Source organism: Pterocles gutturalis, unplaced genomic scaffold, assembly GCF_000699245.1.
Source record: "Pterocles gutturalis isolate BGI_N339 unplaced genomic scaffold, ASM69924v1 scaffold36180, whole genome shotgun sequence".
NCBI classification, from domain to species: domain Eukaryota; kingdom Metazoa; phylum Chordata; class Aves; order Pterocliformes; family Pteroclidae; genus Pterocles; species Pterocles gutturalis.
In genome coordinates this window covers 1-19628 of record NW_010144568.1, presented here as the reverse complement: position 1 = coordinate 19628, position 19628 = coordinate 1, and the positions used below count along the sequence as shown (strand labels likewise).

At 49.5% G+C, this 19628-nt stretch overlaps 1 protein-coding gene across 1 annotated transcript in view; it reads left to right on the top strand.

Moving 5' to 3' along the window:
* Positions 1–18835, top strand: part of FAT2 (FAT atypical cadherin 2) — a 55243-nt gene extending 36408 nt beyond the window's left edge. The window contains exons 11-23 of the mRNA XM_010085141.1: positions 659–855; positions 1485–1638; positions 2425–2658; positions 3442–3831; positions 5179–5393; positions 5971–6108; positions 6778–6921; positions 7597–7794; positions 8508–9315; positions 10071–10216; positions 12969–13410; positions 15885–16029; positions 18235–18835. Of these exons, the coding sequence (XP_010083443.1) occupies positions 659–855; positions 1485–1638; positions 2425–2658; positions 3442–3831; positions 5179–5393; positions 5971–6108; positions 6778–6921; positions 7597–7794; positions 8508–9315; positions 10071–10216; positions 12969–13410; positions 15885–16029; positions 18235–18835 (3812 nt within the window). The remainder of the gene's footprint in view (positions 1–658; positions 856–1484; positions 1639–2424; positions 2659–3441; positions 3832–5178; positions 5394–5970; positions 6109–6777; positions 6922–7596; positions 7795–8507; positions 9316–10070; positions 10217–12968; positions 13411–15884; positions 16030–18234) is intronic.
* Positions 18836–19628: the final 793 nt, after the last annotated feature.

The window sequence follows — 19628 nt, the reverse complement described above, 5'->3', positions numbered from 1 at the left end:
AGCAGAGGACACCAGCGCCTTGCCAGAAGAGAGGGATTCTCCATCTACTACTCTGTGTAACATCAGCAGGAGTGGCATGAATCTAGTGGACCAGAGCCTGTCTAGGTCTGAATTTATCTGCCTCTCATCATTTGGCTCTTATAGAATCAAAAAGTAGCCCCAGAAAGCACAACTATATATTAAATACATCCGTAGTTTAAAAGGAAATACAACACATGGTGCTGTAACTATAAAATCCATCCAGTGTCTGCAGGGTAGCAGCTCCCAGATCCCTTTAGGAACATGCACCAAGAAAGTCTGACTTGCTGTAGGAAGGTGAGACAGTGTGGTTTTTGAGGCAATGAATATGCACGTCTGCAGAACATTACCGAGACGTTTTTGCAATCAGGAGTTGTTTCCTCCTTCCAGCCCATTTGTCTCTCCAGTCTAATATTCAGACAGTGAATAACAGAACCAGGCAGGGTATTTCTCAGCTGTGCAGTGGGGCAGACCAAACGTTCCTCACCTGCCCGATGTGACACCAATGCCCTCTCTGCCTCACCGCTGCGAGTCCTTCTGCTCTCCTAAGGGACCAGCAGTGGACACACCTATGTCCCTTATCACTCGTATTTTCAGCACTCAGTAAATGCCTTTTTTCTTGCCTCCTGTCCCCTTCCAGAAGGAGACGTACTGGGACAGTTCACAGTTAACCAAATTGAGGGAGAATGGACAATTGCTTCCAAGAAACCTCTGGACAGAGAAGATACAGAGAAATATCTCCTCAAGGTCGTGGCCTCCGATGGGAAATTTCAGGCTACCACTGAAGTGGAGGTTTTTGTTCTGGACATCAATGACAACAGCCCTGAGTGTGGCCAGGTAAGATGTCCTGGGACATCGGGGGCACGAAGGGAGTGGCTGGGAAGGAGAGAATGCAATGGGCAGGGAAGAAAGAACAGAAAGAGCATGTTAAGAGGGTTTGGCTTGTCATAATTCTTCTCACAGGATCCTGTTGCTTTGATTATGCTTAGCAATTTTAATTAAGCTGCATGTCAAGCAAGAACATTAAATCTAGCCTCCAAGCATGTTTGCCAGCAGTAAGTGAGCGCCTAAGCATTATAAAGGATAATTTTTGGAGATAAACAATGCCAGGAAGCCTCCTGGGTAGGGGCATGTAAATTACTGAGTTTTATATCCTGCTAAGCTGAGAGATTCCCATCAGGAGGTTGGTTACTGTAGAGAGCTGATCGCTGGTATGGACTTTACCCATGGTGAGAAAGAAGAGAAGCGGTTGCTTCTCAAAGGAAATTCAAAGGCTTGTGTGAAATGAGCTCACTGGTCCCAGTCCACACCAAAATCAGCCAGCAATGTGAGGCATATTGTGCTCCCCTATAAACCACATGGTTTATCCTTCTCTAGAAAGCTTCTACTAGTCCGTTCCTACCCATACGGGATGAAGGTATTTTGGAGACAACTCAGATGCCAATGACACCTTCTGTCCTTGCCAGATATTCTACACTGGGAGAGTCTCTGAAGATGCTCCACCGGGTCTTTTCATTTTGAAAATATCAGCAACTGACCCCGACATCGGCAGCAATGCCCAGATAACATACAGCCTTCACGGCCCTGGAGCAGAGGAGTTTCGGCTGGGCCCGCATACAGGTGAGAGCTGGGCAATAGGATGCTTTTATCCTCTTCCTCACCCACTCCCAAGAAATTCCAGTTCCTGGCAGGGCTCAATACTTAATTCCTTTTGAGCAAACAAAAGGACCGTTCATTACAGCTGTCCCAAGCTAGGAGGGGATGGCAAACAGGCAGGTTTATTGCTGTACGGTATAGAGGCAAGTGAGCTCTGCATCTTCCTGCTAACTCTCTCTACCAATGTTGGCATCAGCATAACTAAAATTAAGGGCAGATACTATTGCTAACAGACAGATGTCAAGGAGAAGAGATCAGCAAGTATTTGGCTTGAGCCAAAGACCCAAGTTCTAAACTCTAAAAAAGGTCTCATCAGGTCTCGGGCACTACATTTGCCCAAAGGTTTCCTCCTTTCCAAACAGACATGGCGATCATTCTAGAGATCACTTGAGGCTCATTACCTTGCAGAAAGCTTAATGAAGTGGGGTTTATAAAGGTGTTTAGAAGTACAATTTATTTATGAGCACTTTTATCGCATGACGGCATCTCTTACGTGAAGTTCAGCCCAACTTGCAGGACTCCCTGTGCCAAGCCCTGCCAGGGCACTGGCTGGCAGTGATTTAAGAATAGCTCTGAGCAATGTGGTGTGGACACATCACCGCTATTAGCTGGATTACAAACGGTGTTCAGACTCAGTCTGTTGTCTCCCACGGTTCACCCAGGAAGGCAGTGTGCTTGAACCTCTCCAAGCTCTCCCAGGCTGCAGCTGCAGCTCCAGGAGACAAGACCATCTCCTGTTCTTTCCAACAGGGGAACTGACCACATCTGCACCTCTCGACCGTGAACAGAAACCTACGTACCATCTTGTTGCCAAAGCGACCGATGGCGGAGGCCGTTCCTGCCAGGCAGATATAACCCTGATCGTAGAGGACACGAATGACAACGCACCAAGATTCTTCCCCAGCCACTGCGCCGTGGCCGTTTTTGACAACACCACAACAAAGACACCCATTGCCGTGGTTGCTGCCAGGGACCTTGATGAAGGTGAGTCAGAATGGGATTCACTTTTTAGTAGAGTTCATCTTTCATCTTGAATAGAAACCTTTGAAACCTAGGGAAAAGCTACAACGATGGGCAGAGATGATTGAATCTTGGCGAGAATGTGCCTGGATCTCATCACTGACATGTTCCTGACTAGCAGGCTGGCATCAGCACTTTTGTGATCCTGTAGGAAGTGCAATATGTGTAGAAACATGCAAAGACAGACTTTGAGGACATGCTCAGTAACTGTAACCGTGACGCGCAGCGCAAACTGTGACGCACAGTTTGTCTGGGATCCAAACTGGACAGAAACTTTACCAAAGATGGAGACAGAGAGGGGGCATAATAAAGAAAAAAGGAGCTTTAGATCTGGGTGGGGTAGATATGGATGGAAAAGTCCTTCTGAAAACACAGTTTCTCAGAAATATAGGTAAGGCTCCTAAAAGGCTTTCAATAAACCTCTTCAGCAGAGACTGAATTTACGGAGAAGAAAGATCACATTTATCTGCTTTGGAAGCAGGTATGAAGGGGAATTACATTTGAATATGCGAGAAGCACCAGTAAATACAGGCAGGTGGTTATGATGGATGATGGTGAGAACGGCTAGAACGGCTAGATGTCTGACCCTACAGATGAACAGGGGCACACTCGATGTCCATACAGTCTCCATTTTCCCTAGGAATTTAAAGTCACTAAGTCATAGTCCTAATGAATTAAAAAAAAAAAAAATAAAACCAGCTGCATTCATACCCATGAATTACTGCAACCTGTCCCTTATCCTTCCAGGTCTCAATGCTGAGGTGGTCTATTCTCTGTCTGACTCTGCCAATGGACACTTTTCAATAGAGGAAACCACCGGGGTGATCCGTTTGGAAAAGCCTCTGAAGGATTCGCAGCATTCAGCATTTGAGCTGACAGTCTATGCTACTGACCGGGGCACCCCAGAGCCCCTCTCTGCTCTTGGCACTGTCACTGTCTCCGTTGTGGATCTAAATGAGTATCTGCCTGTTTTCCTGGCCCCCGAATATGTGGCCATGGTAAAAGAAGATGTGGCTGTGGGTACAGAGGTCCTCAACTTGTCAGCCTTGACAAGGGACAATGCAGAAAACACAGAGATCAAGTATGAAATTGTGAATGGCAACGACCATGGGAAATTTCAGCTCAACTCAAACACAGGTGAGACGATCTCGTGCCCAAGCAGGTCCAGATTGACGCAACATCAAAGGCTGTCCTTTTATGCGTCTTCTCTGGTTCTTCTCCACTTGGCTTGAACTTCTGCTCCCCTCTGTCTTTAGCCAGCATAAGGGTAGGGAACAGAGTCTTCCCTTCTATGGTAAATTTTGCCAGCCAAGTCACGCAAGGAGTGATCCAAGTCTTACTGAAATTAATGGAAAGAGTCCTGTGATATGTCTGGGACCTGAGACAGGTCCGTGGGAATAAGGAAAATGTGGAGAACAGGATGGGGAAATTTTTTCACTTCAAAATGCAGGAGAAGGTTGTTTCATTTAAGAAGTCTCTCCATCCAGATCCCACAAGGAGCCTGCAGCCCAGGATAGCAGGCAGATTTATTAGGTAGCACTCAATGAATGTGGAAAATACCAATCTGTTAACAATGATCAGGTGTTGAGACAGGTTTACTAGCCAAATAAAACACTGCTCTGTTTGCACAGTGATCTGATAAGAGTTGTTAACTTAAAGCCAATGTTAACTCCCCAAAACAAGCCCCTGGCTGAGTCATCAATGACCTTCTTCCCTTGGCTTTAACATCCCCATCTACGGCACCTTCTTCAGCTTCTCTGTCCTCAAGGCTCTTGCTAATTTTTCCACACCAATCTTCCTCTTAGTTTGTACATCTCAAAAGACACAGAACACAGTGTCATTTCCAGGGAATAGTTCTGTGACAGTTTCAGGGCTGAACCCAGGAAAGCATTGAAGTACACAGGAACATTCTGTCCCCCCTTTCTGTTTTTTTTTCACTTTCACTTCATGTCTTTAGTCTGTGTTCCTCACTTGTTTTTTGAGATTAACATCCTCCTCCTTCTTTCTGTGTTGCATCCCAGGCCTCACTTACAAATCACAGCATCTTGCTGCACACCTTTTTCTCCTGCACAACTCTGCGTCTACATCTCACACCTTTTCATCCTGCCTGTGACACAGTTCAGGGATGCTCTACTGCTGCCTTGGTCACAGCTTTACATAGCACTGTTAGACTCTCATCCTATTTTGTCCCTCAAAACCTCTAATCAAGATTCCTGGAGGCCTTCCAGAATCAAAGTTTATTTCACCTCTTCAAACACTTTTGATACCAGAATGAGGCAGGTTATATCAGAATTGATTCAATTATAGTTTGTTTTATATGATGCCATTACCTTCGGTATCCTGATTTAACCAGAGAAGGTCAAAATTAGGACAACAGCAGCTTTTCAGCTGGTGGTTTGGCGATCATCTAGGTATATGTCCAGTATTCCAAGAAACCTCACATGCCATTCATTCAAAGTATCTTCTGTCCATCTACCAATGCAGGTGCCTTATACATAAATGGGAGCTTGGACTTTGAAGCGAGTCATGAGTATTACTTATCCATTGAGGGCACAAGAAGGGGCTCAGCTTCTCTCAGTGATGTGACCATGGTGGTGATCAACATCACTGACATCAATGACCATGCACCAGAGTTCATCCAAGACCCTTACTTCGCTGATATCCGGGAGGATACTGCAGTTGGAGAAATCATCCTCACGGTATGAACCAGGCCAGCTGTCTTTACCCAGCCTTTTACTTGTATTTACTCTTCTTTTGTACTTTAGTTTTACTTGGATGTAGCCACCTCGGTGGATTTCTGACATTCAACATCTAAGATTTAAGCATGACTTTAAAAAAAGGATGATTGACAGAATTCCTGACACTCCATAGGCAGGGAGAACACTTTGCCTTATATATCTTTAAGTGAAAGCTTGAGATACCTCAAGCTCAGGAGCTTTGACCTCTTAAGAGAGCTAAAAAACCTTCAGAAGGTCAATAGCAGAAGCTTCCCTGGGCAGAATAGCAGAGCCCAAGGTATTTCCATGTGGAGTTCCCTGCCCAGCCTGTTACCATCACAGGAAAGGGACAAGGAAAAAGCCATTGTTATAGCTGTGTTGAGTTTTGAATTGAAAAAACTAATGAATGACACTTACATAAACCACCTTCCCTCCTCCTCATTTGAGGCAAGCTCAAATCAATACCCTTAAATGACAAGGAGGTCCTGCCCCAATTCCCCCATGGCAAGGCCTTTTTGGGCCAGGGATCCTAGCTTTTTTTTTTTTTTTCTTCTAACAGGTGTCAGCAGATGACTTGGATGGAGCAATGAACAATCAGATCACATATTCAATCGTGGGAGGCAACCCACTGGGACACTTCGCCGTTCAACCCAAAAGCGGGCAAATCAGTATCGCCAAGCATCTGGACAGGGAGGAGGTAAGGTCGAGAAAATGGGAGCAGGAAGGCTAAAAAAGGTGTGCCCCAAAAAACTGAGAGAGCACAGTAGATTCAGCTGCTTCATGTTTTCTTAATAATCTGTTCACAATACAATTCACAATGCAAGCAGAAGGCAAGCCTTTCATTCCTTCGTTTTCTAGACTCAGATACTGCTGAAGGAAGGCTGGGCTCTAGAGAAGGCAATATAGCCTTCAGTGGTCACAACTCTGGGCTTTGGTCTGCTCCACTGGTGCTTCAAGCTGGCTAGGTGAGAGGCAGCCCCAAACTGGAAACCAGCATGGTTGGTTTCTGCTGCTCTGCATCAGAGTATTACAGAAAACAGGAACAGGGATGGAGAGGTCGCCTGGACAATCTCTCATTCCTAAAGCAGTAGCAGCTCAAACCACTATTGACAGATGTTTGCCCAGCTTAGTCTCAACCATCTTTGGCCAGTTGTTTCCCTTCTCTGCAACTACTGTGAGGCTGATTTTCTTTAGCAAAGTGCTTTGAGGTTTATGGATGGAGAGCCTTAGCCAAGGGCAAAGCTATTACTATGGTGCAATGCACAGCCTCAAGCATTTTAACAAGCTGCAGCAGAGTAAAACATTAGAGTGAAAAAGCCGCTATTCCTCCGTTTCTCCAAGTAATCACGCACTACAAATCCTCCAGATCCCCAGCTATTCCCTGACAGTTCGAGCCGTGGACAACGGCCACCCTGCCCAGTTCAGTGACGCCACTGTGCATGTCCATGTGTCTGATGTCAATGACAACCCTCCTCGGTTCTTCCAGCTCAACTACAGCGTAGTGGTGCAGGTAAGCCAGGAGACTGGTCTCCCAGTCTGTCTCGGGGTACTATGGTACTCATGCATGGGCTGCTGTTGAAGCAGAGGGGTAAAACAGGGATGATGCATGCTGTTGCTTTGAACTGGTAGCATCCTCAGAAGCAGATATTCTGCCAACAGATGCAATTTTCTCGTTCCAATATATTCGGGCACCTCCTGTCCTTTCAGTACAGAGAGTGCAGAGCTTTTCACAGCTCCCAAACCTGACCTGCAGCCCCTTTCTCCCTTGCAATCATCCATGTCTACACCACAACATAAAGAGCAGGCTCAAACACATGGTTAAACACTGTCATGTCTGCTGGATGCAGCCCAGTTGTCACTTGGACTCAAAACACCTATAGATACTTAGAAAGAAACATACACAAAGCATGTTGTCATCTGCTTTTGTGCTGACAAGTTTCAAGGGGAAAGCAAGGGCATCAGCTCAGCTGTCTGCATTTAGCCACCACATAACGTAATGCCACGAAAGGGAGTCCCTTGTCACCACTGGGTCTCTGCCATTGCTGGCAAGAGTCTCACTCTGTGTGTACTAAAGAGAGACATACATGGAGTGTGGGATTTGTTTCCCTGCTCCTCACCCAGCAGCTCCAGGGGCACCGTGGGTTCTCCTGGGCCATTTCTCTTTGCTTGCCTTTCTCCATTTCAGGAGAATGCTCCCGTGGGTACAAGCGTCCTGGAGCTGATTATGAGTGACAGAGACTCCCCAGAAAATGGACCGCCGTATTCATTCCAGATCACCCAGGGCAACGATGGAAAGGCTTTTGATGTCACCCAAAATGGTCTGCTGGTTACATCATCCATCCTGAACAGAAGAACAAAAGAACAGTACCTGTTACAAGTCCAGGTAGAGCCTGCTTTACTGTCCTGGTGTCCGAATTCCCTAGCCAGATATAGTGATATAGTAGCAACAAAATGAGATTAGGATGGCACAGGTGGATGGAAAGGTCTCTGGCTTTGGAGAAATCCAATCCAGGCACAACTGTGCAGCTTGGAGCCAGCTCCAGAGCTCCTTCCTCCACACAGACTGCACACAAGAAGCTGGGGTCCATCTTCTGCATTGATAAAATCAGATAATATGATCATGAGAAGTACCCTGTCAGAAGTTTCCTTAGACAGACATTTTTCCCATCATCATTTTATGACTTCCAGTTTAAAGTGAGACCTGGATCTAGTCCTACAAACTTTCTCCAAGAATCTTTGGAATTTAAGAAGTGGTTTAAGTTCCTCTTCAAAGAGGATTTCTATTATTGCAGAATGAATTAATTGATTTTCAATGTTATCAGTATGGATAGTCCATTACAAACAAACCATTACCCCACCGCTAACAGAAGGTCTCAAACTGTCTGGATGGTTGAAAGCATGCTGCCTTTTCCCTGGGGCTGTCTCCAGGCAGAGATCCAACACTGCTGTCAGTTTTTCCCATTCTTTCTTCATTCCCAACCCACTGCCTGACAGCTTCCACCCATTGCTACCCACAAGGCACTCTCCTTTGCAAGACCTTATGAGCCCATCCAGCCAGCATGTGGCTATAACGAACCCTTCTGTTTTCCTTGGCAGGTCTCTGACAGTGGTATCCCTCCCTTGTCCTCATCTGCATTTATAAATATCCAAGTGACAGAGCAGAGCCAGTATGCCCCCTCAGCACTGCCCCTGGAAATATTCATCACCACCAACGAGGAAGCCTTCCGAGGTGGTGTTCTGGGCAAGATCCACGCCACTGACCGAGACCCCCATGACACGCTGGTGTACACTTTAGTGGCAGAAGTGCCCCAGGAGGGGCTCTTCTCTGTTGGGGCTGCGGATGGGAAGATTATTGCTGGGGACAAGCTTCCCCATGGCCACTATCTCCTGAACGTGACCGTCAGCGATGGTACATTCACAGCCACCACCAGTGTCAACGTCCACGTGTGGTGCTTCACCCAGGAGGCACTGGACAAGGCGGTGGTGCTACACTTCCGACACCTCTCCCCTGAGGAGTTTGTGGGAGACCACTGGCGCAACTTGCAGAGATTTCTGGGAAACATCCTTGTCACCCGGCGCCAAAACATCCACATGGCCAGTTTACAGCCTGCAGCTGCCTCTGATGGCGTGGACCTGCTCTTGGCTGTTGGAGAGCCACACGGCTCCTTGTATGAGCCTCGAGTCCTCGCAAATAAAATCACTGTGTCAGCTGGGGAGATGGACCAACTGGTTGGTCTCCGGATAAAGAAGGCAATTCACGTGCCATGTCATGGGCCGGATTGCGCCCACCGTGTCTGCAAGGAAACCATTCAAATGGATCCAGGCATGATGTCAACTTACAGCACTGCCCGACTCAGCGTCCTCACCCCACGGCACAGCTTAGAGCAAATCTGTTCTTGCAATGGTGAGCAACCCTTCCTGGTAGTGTCCCACCCAGTAAACCTGGGCATACTCTCTTTTCTTTCAGTACATGGTAAACCACCTGGACTTTCCATGGAATTAGGTTGCCCATTGACCAACAATTCTGCCTGAAATTTCAAAGCCAAATCTAGACTCTTAGAGCTTGAAAGTTTTGCAGTCTTTTTTTTTTTTTTTAATTACTCTCCTGTAGCATTTAATAGCAGCAACATTTATCTATCTCGTTGGGCAAAGTCACACATACCTAGCAGATAATGAAGCTCAGTGATCAGAATTTTAATCTCCAAGCTCCTGTGTCTATCCTAGACTCAGCAAAGCACAGACTAACTGATAAATTTGAGGAAAGCCAAATAAAGCATATTTATTATACTCACTCTAGAATATTTCAAGAAATAAATGGAGGGAGCAGGGATAGAGGTTAGCATCACTTGGGCAGGGGGATACCATAGAATAGTATAAAGACTTATTAAGGATGAGGAAATTCAAAGGTGTTGCAGACCACTCTGAGGGCACCTTGAAGGTGCTCTAGGACAGAAATAGCCAGGCTGCTATTGCGTGTTTGCTTTACAGTTGGGTACATAGAAGAAATACCAGGAGCTCCAAACGGGAGCTGTGGGAGATGTAGTGCAGAGGTACCCATGGACAGTTATGGTGTCAGGCTGGGAAAAGAGGCAAGGCTTGGTACAGTCCATAATCACAAAGCGCGACAAAGATGAAGCCTTTCTCTCATTCTCCTTCCAGGAACGGCTGTGAGGTTTGGGGGCCACAGCTACATTTGGTACCAGCACTCACAGGTCGGCTCCTGGCACATGCACTTTCGCCTGAAGACCCACCAGCTGCACGCTGTCGTGTTCTATGCTAACGGGACTGACCATGCCACTTTGGAGGTATGCATTTCAATGCACAGGGATTTCTTTCCAGAGGAAAACACTGCTTTGGGGAAAGGAATCGCAGAAAGAAGATGCAATAACACATACCCTTATTAATTAATCTAACTAAAATATAAGACTTGGGAAGACAAAGTGAGAGCCAAGCAGAGTTTGGCAATTGCTGCAACCACAACTAGTGAGTGATTTTTTTACATCTGCAAATGCACATGCTACTCTCTGGTGTGGAGGCAGCATACACTTATATCATACATCTACATCACCATTTGTCCTTATGGCTTGCTTCTCCATCCCTCTCTTATATCACACCTCTCAGGGCAAAGAATTTACCAGGTGGAGTTTTCCCCAAACCAGTCTGCTTCCACTGTAGCATAGGGCAAACATCCCCCTGGACCTTAGGAGTGGAGTCAGACTCCCACTGAATGAACAAACCATTTGCAAGACCACGTTATGGCTCAGCCCAACACAGCAGAGGCAGCCACGTTGGGCTAGAAGGATTGGGGTAACAGGGTAGAGATGAAGAGGGCACAGGTGAGCTCTGAGATTGGGAATGATACCACCAGCCATTACCTGCATCAGAGCGTACGCCAGACAGGTCATGCACCTGATCAAATGGACCTCAAATTAAAGGTCCTTTACAGTAATGGACAGAACGGACAAAAGAGGAGCCTTAAATGCTATTTCTCAATGCCCAACTCTTTTCAACCACCTTCTTCAGATGTTTCACCATTTCAGACACCTGCAGAGCCAGGAACACACCAGTCTGATCACTCTCCTCCCTCTGGCTGCACACTGAACCCACCCAGCATTCACAGATCATCTCCCTCTTCCACCTTGGCAACAGAAGGAAAGCAGCAGATGACTAAAGAATAGGGGTTTTTTGTATTCCTCATCAATTAAATTCGGACTAACTGGAGACCAAGATCATAGGATATACTTATTAGCTTACAGAGATTTGTCCCTGAGACTAATCAAATTGAGATCTAAAACCTGAGTCCAGCACTCAGTGGTGCTCAGAAAGGATGAGATGGCAGGCCATCTGAAAAAATTTAAGAAATCCCTCAAGATTTTAGGCTTTATAGGTTGCAGTACTCTAGGTATGAGCCAAAGCTTTGAAAGAATCATAACCGATGGTTTGCAGATTTCATGAAGAGGATGAGTTCTCCCAAGGGCATGCATATCATCGCCCTTCCAATCACTGAGCTCTCCTGATGTTCAGAAATAAGGTGCAGCAGGAGGATGGCAAACCAGGCAAGCTGGAAGCTGGGAAAGACTCAGCAATCTGTCAGTTCTTGCTCCAGGGAATCGAGTTCTCAGCTGTCTCCCAGCCCCAGAAACTGATAAACCCAATCTACAGACCCATCTGAAATGAAATCATGTTCCTCCAGATAAAGTGAAATGACAAAGTTCTCTGGTGCACTTGCCAATTGTGCAAAGAGATTTACACACATGTTGCCCCGAGGCCCTTCCATGGCGTATGGCAGCTGCATCTGGTTCTTCCTTCCTTCTGCAGTTGCTCTCTCCTCACACTGGGATTTATTTAGCTGTTAGAGAAGTCCATGGTATAACTATTGTCCTGCTCTGCTTTTGACCCCTCCAGAGTAGCCCCGTCATATAGGGTAGGTTCCTCTAGAGTTCAGTGTAGCCCATAATCACTCCTCCTCTTCTAGCCTCCTCCAAGCACCACCACTCCTCACTGTCTCTGATGTCCCCCATGGAGATCTCTTTTTCCTTGGATGAACTGCTTGATGTTACATAGCAAGCTCTGCAGGTTTTCCATTGATGTTTCATTCCATCTCTTTTCTCCTTCTCCATAGGCTCTTGGCTTCTATGAGAGAAATGTTTTAACAAAGCACTGGGGAGAAAAAGGTGAAAGAGAGGTTTACCCCGACTTCACCCTGAAACAACACAGCTAACCTTTCCTTTCTCCTTCCTCCATATGAGTTTTAAAGACTAATCTTGGGCCACAAATAGAAATTCCTGACGTCCCAGTTTAATGCAGAAGGCACTGGTGCGGTTCACTTTTAGAAGCTCAGTATCTTGTCTCCCTCCCATCTGCCGGGGATCAAGGATTGGATTGCAACACCTATCGGCAGCTTTGGCCAGGCTGGGTACAACAGTAATCCCTTTCTCTGCCTCCCATCTGCTCCTTGCCTCCTCCAGAGCAAGCTGCCAGTGCTCCCCCTCACCGAGGTTCTTTCAGCACCCTCACCCATGCCAAAGAGGGAACTGCTCCAGCACCTTCCCACCACTGATGAGACAGGGAGAACAGAATAAAGGCTACGAGGCCCCGAACAAGAGTCTGGTTGTGGCTGGTGGTGGAGTTACAGAAAATCTGAATGCCAGGGCTCTGATCAGGCTCAAGAAGGGGTAGAAGGGGCAAGCAGGAGTACGATCCCATGGCTCTGCACCCTGTTATGTGGAAAGATGAGCTTCCCTCCCTGCACACTGCCCAAAGGTTGCAGGGAAGGACCACAGGTGAAGTTGTGCAAGGGATGACGGTGTTTTGCAAAATAAAGGAGGTTGCAGTTGCTTAAATAGGCTTTAACTGATCCATGCAAAGCTTAATATGGGTGAAAGGGGTTGCATTTTCCCAGCTGGTAATTCTTGGGGTCTGAAAGCTGGGATTCATGTTGAATCTCAATGCTTAGGCAGGGAGCGAGGGGAACAAGCAGCAGGAGAAGTGTTGAAAGCCTCCATGAATAGCAGCCACCATCACAGCTAACTGTGACTTCTGGGGTGTGTTTTGCAGATGGTTAATGGAGTCCTTCACCTTGGGTACAGCTGCCAGGGGAACTACACCGCGAACCTCTCCTCCTCACGTTTTGTGAGCAGTGGTGAGTGGCACTCAGTCTTCCTGGAGGTGAAGAACACGTCTGCCCGCCTGCTCATCGATGGACTGGGAAATGCCTCTCTCCAGCTGCCAGCAACCTGTGGCATCTCCCAGGGCAGACGAGACTTGCTTTTTGGGGGTCTTCGGCAGCCGCTCCAGCCCCAGAGGATCACACGGGGGTTCAGGGGCTGCCTGGACGTGGTTGCAATCAACGGCAGAGAAGTGGTTCTCCGGCCTGGGAAAGGGCAATCGAAGGAAGTCATGGAGGAGGTCGGAATAAAGCAATGCTGCTCCCCAACCGGTGCCTGCAGCAGCAACCCATGCCTCAACAACGGGATGTGCTCGGAAACTCATGGAGGAGGTACGTGAATATCCCGTGCAGAGTGATAAGCAGCGAGGGGAGGGAAAGATGCAACCTCTTCATTCATCTCTATGTGAGGGGCTACTCCGAAGGAGAATCAGAGGTCCCCTGTCCTGGGGGGACCCCAAGTGACAGCTGAGTCAGTGCAGCAGCAGTTGGGGGGTATGAGATCATCATCGTGGCTCTCATCAGCGGACCAGGGGATAGGAGGTGCGTGAATGACCTAGGGGAGCGCAGGGCTGCCAAAAACTAAAATGCAAATAGAAACTCCACCCACCCCTCTGCATCCTCTTTGCTTGAGGAGCCGTTAGGGAGGCTGGAATTGGGCAAGATGGGATCGTGCAGCCATGGTGTTGGGGCAGAAACAAGGCAAGGTCGTGGTCTATTCCCACCACAGTCAGTGACTCCCCAGGGCTATGGGAAGGGATATGGGAAAACCATAAGCTCAAATGCAAGAGCCTCAGGCTAGCACGGGGTAAACATGTTCAGCAGAAGTTTGGTACCAGGCTGTTCCCAAGATGGTCTCACCACTGTCCTGTCACTTCCATCAGAAGGTCTCCCCTCAGTGAGCTGTGTCACACTGACAGGGCTAGGTCACAGTGGCCTCAGGGAAAGGAACCGCTCCCAGCGATGTCCACCCTTGTGTCACTGCTCTACACCCACATCCCAGCTTGCAGCACAGTGGGGCTGCTCCCCATAACACCCCATCCATCAAGACAGATGCTGTCTTCACTTTGGCCCTTCCTTGGGGCAGAGGGGTGCTTTGGGGCCACTGCATGGGGCAGGAGCTCCTCCCGCAGCTCCACGCTCTTTGGGGCCATTGCCAAAGCCGACACCCTGCCCGGCGAGCAAGCAAGGACAGAGGAGGGAGCACACATCCTCCTGCCCTGCCTGCAGCCTCTTGGAACAAGATTCCCAGCGCTGTCAACTCAGCAGCTGCCCGATTTGGGTGAACCTGTTTGACACAAGGTGCATCTAAAGCAAACAGTTAGCCTGGCTGGCACTCGCGCCTCAGCCTTACTCTTGAGACCCTCAGCACAGAAAACCCCTCCGGCTGGGCTGGAAGGAGCTCAGAGCCCATGAGGTGACATCTCTGCTCTAAGTCAAGGCATCACCTGCTTGCTTTGCAGAAAGCATGCAAGTGGAGGAGGAAAAATAACTCCCTCACTAATAATCTAATAATTATCCAGTGCCCTTCCCGTAGTTTCCTTCCAAGGTGATCAACTTCTCCTGCGAACAGCCCAACTGCCCAAGGAAAGAGCTTGTGGTGCATAGTCCCAGGCGGAAACACACAGGACACGACTGCAGGGAAGGGGTTTTTAAGGGACATTTAGTTTATGAAGTTATCCTGGGCGCTTGGCTTCCCTGAGCACTGTGGGCTCTGTCCTGGAGACCCCGGGCATGCAGCGCGAGTTTATGCAAAACTCTGCCCGGGGATCTCGGGCGTGGGATGACATGCACAGGCAAAGACACGTCTGTGCAAGCGAGCCCGGGTAAGCCACGTGGCCGCGTGAGAACACATCTGTGCGGAAGGGGTCAAAGTCAGACCAGCTGCCACATCAACCGCAGTGCTCAGGACCACAGGTGCACACACATGAACCCCCGCATCCAGGAACACGTGTGTTTGGGCACACGTAGCCCCACAGGCAATGTCCAGCACCTGCTGCGTGGGTGTCAGCACGTCCTCGTACGACCACTAACACGCATGTGGAAACAGGTCTGCATCTGTTCAGCCTGTGCTCTAGAACAGGGATGTTTCGCTTGTGGACAAGCTGCAAAGACTTTCCAAGCATGCTGCAAGGTGGAAGCTCTGAACTTCCCGCACGGCACCGCCAGCTGAGTGATTAGCAGGAGCTCAGCAGGTCAGGGACATTCCTGTGATTAGAGCTATACCAAACAGCAGCCAAAACCACAGACAGCAGCAGCCCCTCCAAGTCCCCGGTTTTCTCTCTGGCTGTGACCAGACACCTCCTGTAGGCAAGAGAAACCCGACGTGTCGAGACAGGCGCTTCATATGGCAAGAACTCACAGGACCGAAGACTTCAGAGAACAATACCTTACAGAGGATTGCATTTAGCAGAGTCAGAAACTATGAATCAGCCAGCCAGGCTCCCCTTCCTTTAACCTGCGTTTGTCCCTCAGCTTCTCCGTGTGATAAAGCCGTGCCCTGCATACAACCCTGGCAGGAGAGGGCCTGTGTCAGGAGGGGACAGGCTTGATTTGTTGTTTAAATAGCTCTCTAGTGCCATTGTGTTATCTCAGAGTGTCCAGCCAGCCTCCAGGTCCTGTAGCGTACCCACCAGCCCTCCCTAGATGGTTTGGGTGCCCAACTGCCCCTCCTGCAGCAGCACATACCTGTGCTTAGGGAACCGCACTGAGCCCTCTGCCATCAGCACCAGGCACTGCTCCCCCCCTTCTTGCCAGTTCTTCCATGCGGACACCGTCTCTTCACGGTATTGTCTCACCCTCTCCAGGTTACACCTGCATCTGCCCTGGGCTGTTTTCTGGTGAGCACTGCGAGCTGGGGGACAGTCCCTGCGAGTCCAAGCCCTGCCTGCACGGGGGAACCCACTGGCTACTCCTGCCACTGCCCCGACTGGTACCTGGGCGACAGGTAAGGTCTGGGCGATCTCACAGGGTGGGCTGCAAATATGACCTCTGCCAATGAGCATTGCACATTTCTGGAGCTCATCAGACATTCTAGGTTTAAGTACAAATTTCAAAAAATAATCTAAAAAATAAAAAAGTACTTGAGCATTGCAACAGGGAAGCGTCCAAACTGGTCTGCAGAGCTGAGCGGACCTGGACAAAGATAGGTCTGCCATCGTGTGGCCATCCCCCGTCTGCGCCCATCTCCTATGAGCAAGAAGGAAATGTAAAAAAAAAAAAAAAAATCTCCTCTCCTCACAGATGCTTTGAATGCCTGCAGATGTTCCGCCTGGTGCAGGTTCAAAGCCTCTCCTTGGAAGGGGAGAGCCTCTCCCCACACACCGCTCCTCACCGGGGTGTGAGCTGAGCTCGGATGATTTAGTGGCATCCTCCCCAAGGCCAGGGCTGCCTGGGAGCAGGGTGGGGGCAGGCGCTGCGCTGGGTGGCAGCAGGATGCTCTGAGGCTGGGGGGGAGGCTGGCTAGAGCAGTTGTAAGCTCCCCCTCCCTCAGCACCTGGGACACCCACTCTGAGTGCTGCAGGGACTGTTCCTGCCCAGGACCAGCTCTGCAGGGCTCATCCAAGGGGAATTTTTGTCCCAGCTCACAGGCACGATTCATCCAGTTCAAAGCTCAGGTCAGGATAGTGGGCTACCCTGAAAAGTGGGTGCAGAATGCCATTCCCCCTCTCCTGTCAGACAGCATACATCCCTGTTATCACAAAGTGTTGGAGTGTTTGGCTTTGGCCCTAAACCCTATGGTTCATATCACTTTGAAGTTCTGACCATCAGCATTATAGCTTGGATGCGTTTCCCATATATTTCCCACACTTGCCAAATATCTGCAGCTAGAGAATTAATCCAGGAGCAAAGGCTGCTCTGCTGCTCAGCAGTACCCACCACAGCCACACACCCCACCAAGCCCCTGCCCTGCCTCCAGCCTGCTGAGGATGCTGAGCACAGGCTCCAACAGCGTCATGTCCAGCTCATCCTTTTGCCTCTGTCATTCAGCCAGGAGGAACACTGGTCCTTTGAATCCATGCAAAGGCAGAATTATTCCTGCAACTCTTGGAATAAAACCATATAGCTGAGCATTAGGTGGCAGTGTACTATCTGAAATCACCGGTCACCCAGCCGGAGCCTGTGGGTGCATATTGCACACACCAGCTCACACATCCTAAAACACTGACTGGGAAACAAGAGGAGCCCAAACCTCACAGAGTTTGTTCAGTAACAAGAAAAAAAAGAAAGTAAAGTCAGCAAAGCATTACATAGTCCTCCTAGCATGGGGAGATCATTACTATTGAAAGGAAAGGTCCCCTGAACTGTTGGGGAATGTTTAGGTTGTGTGGGGTGGAGCAGGACAGAGATTCAGAAATTCAGTCTCATTTCTGCAATTGCTCCATAAAATGCCAAAAAAAGCGCCCTCTCCAACAAGGATGCCCATTCACCACTTCTCAGGCTGGATGTTCCCCAAATGTTTGCTGCAACCTGCAGACATCCACAGGTTACCCTGAGACCCCACAGAGCCTGGATAAATGTGAGATTTTATCAGAGGTTAACAGATCTCAGAGTGACCCTGGGGTCCCTGATTTAACAGGATGGGAGCACCTCTCCATGAAACGTTAGCCTTAGAAAATCCAAGTGCTCCTCTGAGGCAGGATGCCCCCCATTTTAATTTGTTGCAAATGACTGAAAAATAGGACCCTCCTGTAAAACATGGTCTTCTAAAAAGCATTTTATACTCCAGGATCATGGTCCTCTGCCAGGAGGCAGGAGCACGAGTCATAGAATCACAGAATGGTTTGGGTTGGAAGGGACCTTAAAGATCATCCAGTTCCAAGCCCCCTGCCATGGGCAGGGACACCTCCCACCAGCCCAGGTTGCCCAAAGCCTCATCCAGCCTGGCCTTGAACCCCTCCAGGGATGGGGCATCCACAGCTTCTCTGGGCACCCTGGGCCACTGCCTCACCACCTGCACGGTGAAAAATTTATTCCTAATATCTCATCTAAATCCACCCTCTTTCAGCAGAAAACCATTACCCCTAGCAAGAGGGGGAGAGCAGGCTGGGATGGAGCATCACTGGCCGGTGGGAGCCAGGGTCCTGAACAGGATGACCCCGTTTTAGCTGCACCCCCAGGCTAACGCTGGTTGTCTCCATCCTGTCCCCACCACAGGTGTGAGAAGCTGGCCGAGGAGTGCCAAGACAACCCATGCCGAAACGCAGGGCGCTGCGTGAGCAACCAGGGCTCTGTCCGTTGCATCTGCCCGTTGGATTACCAGGGGGAGTACTGCACGCAGCGCATCATCACCCCCGCCATCGTGCCCACGCAGTGGGCGGTGGGCCCTGAGGAGATCGCTGAGATCGTAGCCGGTGTGCTGGGGGTGGCCATCCTGGCCGTGGCCTTCGTGCTCATCCGCAAGCGCTACCGCCAGCGGGCCAAGGCACACAAGCCAGTGGCCCGGGAGGACCCCGACCTGCTCTCCAAGAGCGAGTTCTCCAAGAGCGTGGGGGTGGGCACCCAGGCTGTGCCACCCATCGAGCTCAACATCCTCAGTGATGCCACACACAACAACCTGGACCGGGCCACGCCGGAGCAGCGCAAACCCACCAGCACCCCCGAGTTTGTCACCTTCAACTCAGCCAATGCCCCAAAGCACCGGGGCACCATTGTGTGCAGCGTGGCGCCCAACCTGCCCCCAGCAGCACCTCCATCCAACTCGGACAATGAGTCCTTCATCAAGTGCACCTGGGCCAGGGAGGAGATGGGTCAGTAGCCACAGCTTTTTCTTGCTCTTACACATCCCTCTTCCCCCTGTGAAGCAGATCAAAGGTTTGCAAACTTGAGGGACCAACAGCACTGGTTAAAGCCAAGCAAAGCACAGGCAAATGCTGCCCAAGCCCCACTGTAGGTCCTTTATTGGTTTATCCCTTCCTGCTCACCAGCACATCCCAGTTTTCAGCTTTAAGTCAGTGTGAGTTTTAGTGGAGGCATTTGCATCAATGCTTCTAGGCAGAGGGAGTGGGAAAACACCTTTCATGGCTCCAGACAGCAAGGTTACTGCTTTCTCCCCATGCAAGAGTTCAGCACCAAAGGATGCTGTTAGAAGAGAGTTCCCAGAGTAGCTACAGGGAAAGGGACAGACCTGGTGGATCACTTGCTCTGCCCCCATCCCTTCATCACACAAGATTCTTGAATCCAGATAGCATGTCTTTTGGGTGCTTGAGTAGTGGATGTCCAAGGTCTGCTGGGAACCCTGCCCCCGCACAGCCAGGGGTGCCCTCGGGTCCCCTCAGTTCCCAAAGCAGCAACTACAACTCCCCTGTCCTCACGTCTCCTCTCTTCCCTGGTCTGCCACATCTCGTGCAGGCTCAGAGTCTACAGAAGGAATTAGCAGGAGAGCAAGAGAGGGAAAACAACAGCTTGAACTGCAGCTAACACAACTCTGTTTTATTCCAGTCTACCCAGCTGAAACAACCTACTGGCCCCCCCGGTACCTGTCATCAGACGTCCAGGAATACTCCCACTATGAGATTATCCAAGGCCCCCCTGCATCCTCCTCCCACCCT